Genomic DNA, 12,663 nt, shown 5'->3' on the forward strand with positions numbered 1-12,663 from the left:
GACAGAAAAGAACAGACACCTTATGAGTGGACATACCCAAGATACTGCAGGTTGGTCTTCCCAGCACTTCACATTAAAATATGTCCTTTCCTTCCAGAAGTTTCCTCTAACTGCAGTGGCTGCTGATCATGTTCACCCCATCTCAAAGGAGGAATCTGTTTTACAGACCAAATTCCACTTGTGGTAGATACGCTCAGGGTTGCAGATGAACTATTCAACACCATATGAGGATTAATGGCCCCTGCCTGGCAGTAATAAAAATCTATGATCTAAAATATACTTGATCCTGGTTATGAGGGTTTTTTGCTTAACTTTTCTGTTGCCTTACACATATGGATAAGCTCCAGCATGACTGAGAATGCTGACACACGCTGATGCCTTGCAAAGCTGTCCCCTGAGAAGCAATAGGACAAAGTATATTTCCCAGGCCCATTGTGAAAATAATGTAGAGAGTCAGTGTTCGGGTAGGGGAAGGGGTCCTACCTTAGACATCCCCTTCTTTCTCTGTGAAAGGCCACTATTCCATGCAGTGTTTGAGGCTTCCCCCACCCCAGATACCAGCACTAGGCAGCTTCGAAATCTAGTGTTCTCCAGGCCCTTACGCAGAGAAGGAGAAAGTAAGGATATTTGAAATCAAGGCGCTTCACACAGGTAGGAGAAAGGTATCTCCCTTTCCAGAAGACATCAGCCAGACACACAGATGGAGACAGATGCTTTGTGGTGCTTTTATGAAGCCAAAGAGGAATACAGGGCTTCTCAATCCCCAGGTTCTCAACCTTTCTCTCCATTCATTTACCAGGGAAGCTCTGAGAAGTTCATACCTTCTTGCCAATCCCCAGCTATGTAACAAATGGGTTCCAGGATCCACACAAGCCCTTTATCTTGACACTGCTCCAGAAAGTTCTGCAAGAATACCTCACATACACTTCATCCCTTTTTCTGTCTCATTCTCTCCAGTGAATTAGGAGGTCTCTTCATGATCTCATCATCCCGTCTCTCCCTAAGAGAAACCTATTGTGGAAAGCCCACTATTGCATGTTCCGTTTCCTGTAGATGTTACACCTGAATACAGGGACAATGCCTTCCAGATTTTTCTGATGTCTGATGGACTCAGCAAGGTACTCTGAACCAGCAACTGCTGAATGATATGTGTATCTATGGATTTAAACCAAGTGCTCTTATCACTCACCCAAACCCTTTCAAATGGAACAAATTGTCCAGCATGTTCTGAACTAAGGAAACTTTGTTGTTGTCCCTGTTGCTGTTCCATGTCATTTTTACTAACAAATTTTTTTACCTATAATCTCAAATGTTATGTTTTGTGCTATTGGAATTCTTGTTTTCATTAAGGAAAGCCCAGAGATTGAGATTGGCATTCAATTACCAGGACTAAACTTCAAGATTCTGCTCTTTGGATAATAATCCACACCAGACTGGGCAGACCCATCCCGCGTGCTGCAGCGGATCTTGGAGGTCCTGTTCTGATCCCCTCTGCGGATCACCTTGATGTTGAGAATGGCAATGGCATCTGGCCCTGCAGGTTCTCGGACTTGATATGCAGCTTCTTCGAACTCAATGGTGGGGGCTGAGGAAACACAGTTAAGGACAGGAAAGCCAATTACATTGGCACAAAGGATCTAGACTTCCTTGTAACAACAAGGAGCTGTCCTCATTATTAACAATACAGGCAGAAGGGTTTGCAGTCACAAATTCTTTTACCATTAAGCAATGCATTGGACATATAAATCCTCTATGATCTTGTAGCAATTATTTCTCATATCTTTCTAAATTAAACACTATTTAATGGATAAAATATTTTTAGATATTTTGAAATGCATAATGTCCAAGTTTCCGGCTTGGTGCATTATAGCTCACAGAATATTTTTTTGGTTTGAATAATTCATCAAGGGACCGAGACACAGTAGGCCCCTGATAATAGCTATTGACTGATTACATGAATCAGCTTTTCATTTAGAAGACAGGAATTTGTAAGGTTTATAATTTGTCTCATTATACACTATTTGAAGCAACAAATTCCATCCTTCATCTCTGGTCTTTTGGAGGCTTTACCTCACTTCCCCAGTGCTCTTACCTGCCCCATCTTCATCTGTTTCTAACTTCTCTCATGCTACTTAGATAAGTATGGGTAGCTTTAGTGAATGTCTACAGTTATGGGTTAAGAACACAGGCCACATCCTGCAATCTGGTTTTAGGTAACCATTATTTTTGTTGCTAGAAATGATTGCTCATGTTATATACATATATCCCAAGAAATTCAAATCATGGGCAGAGGAGTTATGGTAGAGAGAAAAAAGAGATATGAATATTGAGATTAAGTATAAATTATATATCATTTCTAGTATTCACTGAATACTACTAATCTTTCCAATCTATGATTTCCTCTTAGAAAGACACATCTAATTGCAGAATATGTTTCATTTGAAAAAATGTATTGTTTTAGTAAGAAGGCTCCTTGAAGCTCAAGAAGGTTGCTGTAACTGTGAACTTGAGACTTCTCTGATACTCAGTCATGTTTTCCATGTGCCTGGAAAGGTTCAGTTTAGCAGCAGAACACATCGTTTCTTGAGACAAAGAACTGATTTAATTTCAAGGCTGGCCTTTCTTATTTTACCTCATGCCCAGGTGAGTTATTGATTTCTCACTAGAAATGTGAGGAGCTCCTTGACATGGGGCTCATGTGGTGGTACAGTGTGTTAACCAGTTTTGCAACAATGACATCCCATATCGGAATACTGGCTCACATTTCAACTACTCTGCTTCCAATCCAGCTTCCTGCTGATGTACCTTGGAAAGCAGAAGAAGATAACTTAGGAGTTTGGGCCTCTGGAACTTACATGGGAGACCAGGATGAGTTTCTGGCTCCTGGCTTTGAAATGTCTTTTGCAATCATTTGGGGAACGAGCCCACAGAAGGAAGATCTTGCTCTCTCCCTTTCTTTCTCTGTCATTCTGTGTTTCAACTAAGTATTTTTTTTAAAGATTTATTTATTTTTATTGGAAAGTCAGGTATACAGAGAGGAGGAGAGACAGAGAGGAAGATCTTCCGTCCTATGATTCACTCCCAAGTGAGTGCAATGGCCAATGCTATGCCGATCCGAAGCCAGGAGCCAGGAACTTCCTCCAGGTCTCCCACATGGGTGCAGGGTCCCAAGGCCTTGGGCTGTCCTCGACTGCTTTCCCAGGCCACAAGCAGGGAGCTGGATGGGAAGTGGAGCTACCGGGACTAGAACCGGCGCCCAATGGGATCCCGGGGCTTTCAAGGCAAGGACTTTAGCCGCTAGGCCATGCCACTGGGCCCTTCAACTAAGTATTTTTGTTTTCTTTTTGTAAGAGTCTCATAGGGTGTCAGAATAGTTAAGTATGAAGCTTCTAGAACTGGATAAAATATGATTCACATCCAGTTTTGCTGCTTAGCTCTGTGTAACTAAGAGTGCAAATTAAGTAACAATGCTGAGGTTGAGCTTTTTTCACCTGTGATATAAGGACAATAACACTGACTGTAAGGAATTACTGCCAGGTTTAAATGAACAGTAATATAATTATGCTCACCATGAATCTTAGAATTGCAGTAAATAGGCAACAAAACTGCTATTACTATTTCTAATATTATCCATTTGTTCATCAAGTTATTTATTTTAGTAAAATAATTTGTCCTAATGTGAAACAGCTATTTTGCTTCCTTGGTGCCTGGGTCATTCTTTGCTAACATCTGACTATAGAATTTAAAGTTAGAAGGCTAAATCAATTAGCAAATAGAAAACTTAGAAATTGGATTTTTCTGAGAAGGTAGCAGTGTTTTAAATCAGTTCACCGAGTTAGACACACGCTGATTGTACTTCCAATCTTGCTGCTGATGACGGTGACTTAGATTTCATTCTTTCTTTTAGTGCATCTGTGCTAGCTTGTAGCCATAATAATTCCTTATGGCCAGCCCCTGCGGTAGACAATAATGAGAGAAAACCACCCAGCTGTATAGAAGGTGACCATTTGCAGCCAACCTTTGATACACATATTCAGAGATTATCAGTAAGACATTTTATAGTGCTTTCATTTTTTTTCAAAACATTAATGGCAACATTATTAGTAAAACATCAGTTCTTATTAAACCAAGGTTAACTAAAGGCAATTTTATGTATTACCATCCTCATCATTGGATATGGTTATGGTGGCCACGTTATTCTTCCCAACTCTAGCTCCACTCCAGTGGTTTCCAAGGGGGTGACCCAGGTAGACCTTGAATTGTTCCTCTGGCTCAAATATGGAGTCATCATGGATATAGACAGTGCAGTTCTTCACCTAGAGTCAATGGCACAAGACAGATCAGCATTTGCCGTAAGATCTCGGTAACCTAGGTGATTTTCCTAAAAAACTGTTCTTTTCTTCTGTTACCAAAGGACACACACTTAAAAAGATTCAAAAAAAATTTTTTCACCAAATAATGTTTAACAGATCATGCCTCAGGGGACCTCTCCATATGTCAAGACTAATATTAGAACACTTCCAACAATTCTAAATTCTTGGTGGTGAGTTCCAAAAAACCCATAGCAAGAAAACACAACCCATCTGGAAAGCACCTGTAGACTATCCATGTGCTTTTCCATATCTAGTCTATGCTACTCACTATGTTTGTACATGTTGTAATTGGCTGATTTCTGATGATCAGCATCTGACATACTGATTAAATGTCCTGGAGCGCTGAGTAATGCTTATTTTCATTTGTAAAAATTAAGAAGTCTTAAGGCAAACTTTGTGTCAGTCCAAGATATCTTTAAAAGTTAACTCTGCAATCTATGAACAAACAGTATTGTAGCTGAAACCTGCCGAGAACATAATCCTAATTCCTAGTTGATGACGACAAAATCAAGAATTTGTTAAACTGATTATTCTCTACTGAGGACATATTTTTGAAAAAATGCAGATCAGGTCACACCATTTTTAAATAACACAGTAGCCTTAACAGTTGAAGAACACAGTATCAGCCGGAATACTTTCAGTATGACCCTTTGGGATGCACTCGCTTGTCATAGTAAAAGGGATGTATGGGTATAGAGAAGCTTCATTCTTAGACGACCTAAATCCCTGTGACTTTTGCATATGGTTTTAAGTTCCTAAAGAATGTCGTCTGGTTTTTGTCATATAACATTTTCTTAGAATTAGTATTCTTTACAGGAAGCTTGAATGTGGGATTATCCTTCAGATTAAACAAAGCAAAAAAAAAAGTTTAAAGAACAGTAGATTTCAAAGACATATGCCTAGTAAACTAAGGAAAACGATTTCCAAGTATGTTAAAAACAGTGCTAGACTGCTGGGTGGGTGACATATGGACTACTAAGCTGTATTTTTGCTCATATTTTTATTAGATTAAGAACTGCATCTTGCATAGGCAGAGAATACTCTCTTGAACTTAAAATAGAGACATGTAGATGCAAATTTAAAGATTGTATCTGCAGTATTTGTATATGTTTTTAAGCATATGTTGTTGACTGCCACCAGTAAAATCCCCACAAAACATATAACTAAGGCAGGCCTTTGAGTCATGAATGTGTAAAAGTTATGAGTCCCAAAGAAGCAGTCAACAGTGTTTATTTTTGCAGTACAGATAACTAGGTAGAATCTGGGCTGATCTGCAACAAGCAAGATAAGATCTTATTATGCTCATCCTTTTAAAGCCTAATCCTAAGACAAAGTTGTGACTACTTGATTTTCCCAAAATTGAAGATTTCTTTTCAACTAAGAACATCAAAGTCAAAAGTGACAGGTAAGCAACAAAAACAGAAAGGATGAAGATTTTTATAGCAGCTAAAGTGTTCAACAATTACTAGTATTTAGGATATGCAAGAAAGCATTATATGTCAGTAAGAAAAAGCAATACCATAAGGAACAAAGGATTAAAATGATTTTATAAGCTTATTGGAAACATAAAATAATAAACAATATATAAAATCAAAATTGGAGAAATATAAACTTAAAGAATGGCATATTGCTATATATACATTTGACTAACACAAATTCAAAAGATGTGTAATGATAAGCCTTGGAGAGCATGTAGGGTTACAGCAATACCCATGCACTTCTAATAATATTCATAAAAGTCTCTGGGCACTGTTCTTTTTAAAATTAAGCTTCTGTATGCCCTCCATGGCCCATAAATTTTTTTCTGATGTATATATTCAGGGGTTTTTCACTCTGCTCCGTAAGTGAACATATATGAGGTTGTGCAGTAAAGTATTATTTGTGTTAGCAGGCTGTTGTCATCACGGTTATTTCTCACTATCTACTGCTGAGATTCATTGGAGAAAAACATGGTAGATATGTACCATGAAACATCTGCAAGTGTTAGAAGCAGCAACTTAGATGTAAGCAAAGTTGCAGCCATGTTTTACCATATACTGCTGAGTAAAACAATAAAACATTGAAAAGATTTAACAGCATTTCCTAAGTTAAAAATCATGCATATGAAGTATTTTTTAGGAACAAACATAAGTCAAGAGAGATACACATTAAATACAATACACCCACAGATAGGGAAGGCAATATGACTGGAGAATGGGAATAAAATAACATCAAAGCAATATTAGCACTTTGTACTGACAAAGGAGGACTACCTGCTTGAACAAATGGGTGCCACTGACTCAACCTTCTGGAACTGGATTCAGAAAGGGGCAGATGTGGTTCTCACTTAACATGCTCAGAGGTTGCAGGCTAGGGGTTAACCATAGTGATGAGTGTCTCATGAGTTTACACATCCATAGGTTTAACTCCTCATGAACCTTGCCAAGAAAATACCCCATTGACTTGATTCTACTCAACGCTGCCTATTTGGTGCTATGCATGGATATATGTCAACCCGGGGCAAAGACCAGCTGGTAGAGAACTGTCTCTTACTTTTCAGTGACATTGGCAGAGTATATTCATTTCTGACATACTTTTAGGTAAGGAGGAGGCCTAATCCATTTGATTCTGCTAAGTTCCCAACATATAACCCATCACTATAACCTTCCTAGCTTAATAGATGACATATACAAATGAACTTGCAAAAGTTTCTGAAAAAAATTGAATTATAAGTATATTTTGGTTCAGTCTTTTTAAAAGCCATGCATGTTGTTTTCATAATGTGCATTTTCACTGAGTTTCTTGAAGACTTTTCACATATATTTTCGATTGTAAGTTGGAGACGAGGTAACCAAATGGAATAGGCATAACATTATTATAAAGATTGTGTAGCAAGGTAATTCTGAGAATGTTCAGAATTGGTCTAAAGTACTATGGATAAGCACAGACAACAAGGAAGAAGGAATCTGCATTTTGCAGCCACCACAAATCACTTACTTTGTCCCCTTTCAGGAATGTGATGCGTGAGGAGTCTGCATTTCTTCTTTCCTCAAAATCCTCCATGACCCGAGCCGAGTGGCTCTGAGTATAGCACCTCACTGATGACTCATAGCTCAGGTCTCCATTTCGGATGACAGGGATGTGCAAAATGCCCTCCTTCTCCTTTACCAGGAACAGGTCCTTGGCAAACTGCATGCTGGGAACTGGGTGAACAGAACGAGGCACCATTAGTGAGAGACAGAGGGATGCAGTGGTCACTGGGAAGCTCTATCACAGATCACTGCAGGCTGGCAGCAAGCAGAATCCAAGGCATGGCTGCTGTTCTCAAGACAAGGGAATTGCTTCCACAGGCAAGGCTAGGACCCAGAGAAATGAAATACATCAGCTACACCTGTCTGCTCAGCCCCGATGTACAAGTGGTACAGTCACCCTTTCAAATGTAGGCAAGTGATGCAAATAAAGGATCAGGTATGAGAAAAACCGTGATGGTGACTTGGGTACTCGAAAGAGTCCACTGTCTTCCAAGGCTACAATAAAGATTCTAGAGAAGTATTAACACTGAATTTTGCTTACAAACAAGGACTTTAGAGTAAATAGATATGAATTCCCATCCCAGTCATACCACCTATTAATTGTATGACAAAGGACAAATTGTTTAGACTTCTTGAGCCTTGTCTTGTTTTTCCAAATAAAAATCAGTTATATTAATATCTAATTAGAAGTATTTGGAGGATTGTATTTAATGAAATATTTGCCTGGCACTCAGTATAGCATCTGTCCATGGAAGGCAACTCACACATTGCAAAGAACTAATATGTGATGGTTTGTATTTGCTCCCTAACTCTAGCTTCTAGATACAAGGGATCATTTCTTTAATCTATTTCCTACAATGCCTACTGTGATGGTTCACTTTAAGGCGTTTCCCCAAGAACAACATTTTGTTGACTTCTGGTTATTAATTTTTTCACCAACATTGCCCAGAGTTGTATGTCAAAATCTCCTGAGGTAGAATTAGTCATTGGGGCAGCAGGAGGCTGATCCTAAAGCTATAATCACCTATTTTCTGGCTACCTCCTGGATGAGCCCTGCCAAGTCTGAAGGGAAGGAATAAGGAGGAGGTAGTACAAGCACCTGAACACTCAGCAAGCCAATATGTTGAAAGTTCTGTTTGTCTCCCCCTTTCCCAAATGTTGGCTTTAGAACAATGGAAACTATCCATTCAAACTAAGCCCAACAGCTACCAGAAGTAACTCTAAAAAAATTAAACTAAAAGAAAAGGCACAACACAGGCATTAAGCCCAACCCTGGGGTCTAGGATACAGTAAAAAGCTGCTAAAGATGGGTTCAATGACACTAACTCATGCAGAAGGACAAGGAGGATGCTGGTTGCCAGGGGAAGGGTCTAAGGTCAGAGGAAGAAAGTTACAGTGGCACTGTTTAGCTTTTGTCCTGAATCAATCAGCCTTCAAGCCAGCTTAAGTCTTCTTTTCTCTCTTTAACAAGATATCCTCACTTCTATCTCTGTGTACAAAGGGGCAAGGTGGTGGGGGGGAACCACACACACACACACACACACACACAGACGACAGTGAACATTTCCCACAATCATCTTCCCAGAAACAATCTCTGTTGAAGGTGATTTTAGGCCCTTGGGAAATTGAAGGGAAAAATAATGTAAGGCTATAAGTGGTGTGCAGGAATAGATCCATGCAAAGGGTCCTCTCATAGAAACCAATACAGGTGCCATTCTCTGAATAACCTCATAAGGAATAGAATCCCCAGGAAGGGGAAGCACTGGCCTTGGGAGGCAGTTTTCCTTGACTGCCCAGCCCCTCTCATTCTACACTGATGGGGCACATAAAAACAAAACAGGCCACCTCTCAAAGGCTCAGGGACTTACATAATGCATTTATTGCTGGCATTTTCACTCTCTGAAAACTTAACAGAATCGGCTTATAACCTGTCTTTTTATTTGTCTAAGTCTCATCTCCCAAAATAAAATATGAGACACTGCTCTCCATCACTCCGCAGCCAGTGCCAAGTGGAGCACCAGTGGAAGGCACAGAAAGTATTCTATAAACACGGTCATCTTGCTAAGCTTCTTCATAACTGACAATGAACATAAACATCAGTGCCTGGAATGCAACAGCCTCTTTAAGAACAAGGATTGGTCTGGAGATTTAGGAGAAAACCTGCCCCTGGTTCTACTGGTCTAATAAGTAGGTATGACACTGTTGCATACACAGGATTGAAGTGCTGTAGGAGCTACCAGGCTTTTCTTGTCTTGCTCAGTTAGCATTAGCCGCACCCATAGCAGGGTCTAATTCTGGGAATCAAAGCACAAGACAAAGGAGAAAAAAATGAAAATAGGCTGAGGCGAGCTATGTGATTATCTTAGGGTCCTCAAATCAGGCTGGTAGAAAAAGATGAAAACAACTAAGCTCACTCTAGAAGGCTGAAAGTTGACTTTATAAGGACCTGGCATGCTGCAAAGTACAGCTGTACAGAGGGAAATGGCAGCTCGAGTGCAAAACGCAAAGTTAGCAGAGTAAGATGTGAAGATGGACTTGCAACTGACATGAGTTCTAACTCCAGCTCCATCACTGCCTGTTTGTGTGATCTTACACAAAGTCTTCCATCTCAGTCTGGAAGGAAGGTGAGAGAGAACATGGCCAATCTCTTTCCGCAGTAAAGTGTGCACCCTGAATGGGCTCAAAATCCAGTTGTTACTCAGAAGAAAGAAAACAAGAGAAGAAAGCATGAGCACCATGGTGGCTTGGAACTGAGGTTTCTTCGTCTGGGATCTGTTCTTGACTGGCTGTACAATGATGTAACTTCCCTAAAAGATGAGATGTATTTTGTTTAACATTTTCATGTTCTCTGTGCACTGCCCATGCCTATCAATTAGATGCTAAGAAAACTCTAAATTGAATCTTTTTGTGATGATCAGAGTACAACAAAATAAGTCATTTTCTAGGTAAGTGCGACAAATTGCAGATATGTCAGGAAGAAATTAATATTTAATACAATCTGCTATGTGCCAGGTACTATAATAGGCATTTTCACAGATGTTATCTGGCTTAATCCTTACAAAACAATCTTATAGTATTTTCATTACTAATAGATGAATAAAATAAGGGTTAGTAACCTTCAGCTTCTGGTTTAAGGCCAAAGAACTAGGAAGTGGACTGGGATTACATTACAGGACTTCTGCATTCATCTTCTACTTTATCAGAGGTAAGTTAACTGTCATTTCATGCAAAAGAATAAGCACCCATTTTCAGCATACCAAGAATGAATTAATTTCCTTCTTTCTCACTTCATTAAGGAAAAAAAAACCCTACAGACTTCCCTATTGCACCAAATAAAACAGGTAGTTTAATGCAAGTGTCAGAATGCATGCTGGAAAAATAGACTTTGGGTGATATCTTTATTTCCCCGATTCTCAGTTTCCTTATCTATAAAATAAAACCAGAAGTAAAACCACTGGATTATGAGCAAATGAGATAATGTTTAATGGATCACTGTAAACTATGCAGTAGCATGCAATATAAAATTTATAATTGTCATAATCTTGTTCATAGTTAAAGAGTTACTACATTATAACTCACAAAGGTAAGTGTAAAACTTTGGAACAAAGGTGGGTTAAGCAAGACTTGCTAGACATATCAATGTAAAAGAACTTTTTAGTGAAATTGGAGCTGTTCAAAATGGGGGGAAATAACTCAGAAAAATATTTGGTAATTTGGTAACAAGACATCACAAAAAAAATACAGGGATGGAAAAAGTGATGAAAATAACTCAATGCCATTAGTCACTATATAAAGCATTTTAAACTGCAAGATATCATTATATACATGAGAATAATTCTCTCACACACATATGTGTGTTTATATACATACACACACACCCCCCACAGTCCCTCCAGTGACTCCTGCATTTCCAAAGACAGGTCTAGCCTTGTGTTGTTCCCTTAGCATTCGTGTCCGACAACCTACCCCTCAGGGAGCAAATCCTATGAAGCTTGCAATGCCCAGAATGCTACCTCAGCTCTGCCCACTGCCCCGTCTCTCAAAATCCCCTCACCCCTCTGAACATCCCAAGACCTTTAAGCTGTAAAGACCTCTTGTGTATGCATTGCTCTCCATTTGAGATGGACTTGCCTGCATCATCCATTAGTTAAACTGTCGCACCTGAAGACTTGGATGAACTACCATTCCCTTTGTGATATCTTCAGATTTCCCATTGTATATAGGTAATGTTCAGTTCTCTCTGCTCCCAGAGGTCTGGATTTATAGCACCTCAAGGTCATTTAGCATAATATATTCTGACTTTCCTGTTTAAGAGTGTGATTGCACACTTAGACACAGAGCCTAAGCTTAAACATCTCAGGCACAGCACCGGCAACTTGAAGGGTTGTCTCCAGTGTACTGCCATAATAGCATGTGCATACCTGTGTGCACACACGCACCTAAACACATGTCTTGATTGAACATGTGAGCTCTGATGCTGCTTGCACAGAAGTTAAGGGAAAAACAGAAATATACCGTGACCCACCCACAGGCATCCCTGGTGTCTTACCATCTTGGAATGTGTCATTTATCGCAATAACAGCCTGGAAGGGTTTGGTCAATTCGGCGCCTTGTGCTGAGCTGAGGAAAACCACAAATGTCTCCAGTCCCTCGATGACCGGATACTGAGTGTCATCTAAGATAGTCAAGGTGCAATACTAGAAGAGAAACCAAAGCTGACTTTACTGAAGACTCCAACACATTCCTTGGAAGACTGGGACAAACAGCAACTTGCTCTCTTCTAGCAAGTTTAAAATCTGTGAAAAGATCATCTCTTTACTGTATACCTCTAAGAGTTTGTTTCTAGATATTTACATCAAACTAGTGCAGTTTCTATTCTAAGTCTCTCACACTGGATATATGATACTCAAAAAGCCCCTGTTTGTGGGGGTAGTTGGTAGATGTTCCCCTAATTTTATTCCCTTGTCTGAATGTTTGTGGTTTTAAAGAAAGTGGTGAAGGGGAGATAAGAGTCTTCAAGGAAGCTTGGCAAACAGACTGAAGATGACAGGCAATTTCAGACCCAGCTGGCCTGGTGACTCTGGTGCATTGATGGCTTATGTACCCACCTGCTCAGTGGCACCAGGCCCAAACTCCACCTTCCTGGAGCTGGGAACATAGTCAACACCTGGAGTGGCAGAAGCTGGGTCCGAGGGCCGGGTGGCGCACCAGACAGATGTCAAAGTGGAAAGGTCGGTTCCATGCCGGATAACTGGGATCTTCACTGTGCCTGGATGAAG

At 39.9% G+C, this 12,663-nt stretch overlaps 1 protein-coding gene across 1 annotated transcript in view; it reads right to left on the reverse strand.

The window, feature by feature from the left end:
• The window catches only part of FRAS1 (Fraser extracellular matrix complex subunit 1), a 277,676-nt gene that overhangs the window by 39,944 nt on the left and 225,069 nt on the right, over positions 1-12,663 (reverse strand). The window contains exons 56-60 of the mRNA XM_058666643.1: positions 12,493-12,653; positions 11,934-12,081; positions 7,350-7,555; positions 4,160-4,316; positions 1,385-1,585 (exon numbers count right to left, since the gene is read on the reverse strand). Of these exons, the coding sequence (XP_058522626.1) occupies positions 1,385-1,585; positions 4,160-4,316; positions 7,350-7,555; positions 11,934-12,081; positions 12,493-12,653 (873 nt within the window). The remainder of the gene's footprint in view (positions 1-1,384; positions 1,586-4,159; positions 4,317-7,349; positions 7,556-11,933; positions 12,082-12,492; positions 12,654-12,663) is intronic.

Source organism: Ochotona princeps, chromosome 7 (genome assembly GCF_030435755.1).
Source record: "Ochotona princeps isolate mOchPri1 chromosome 7, mOchPri1.hap1, whole genome shotgun sequence".
Taxonomy (NCBI): Eukaryota; Metazoa; Chordata; class Mammalia; order Lagomorpha; family Ochotonidae; genus Ochotona; species Ochotona princeps.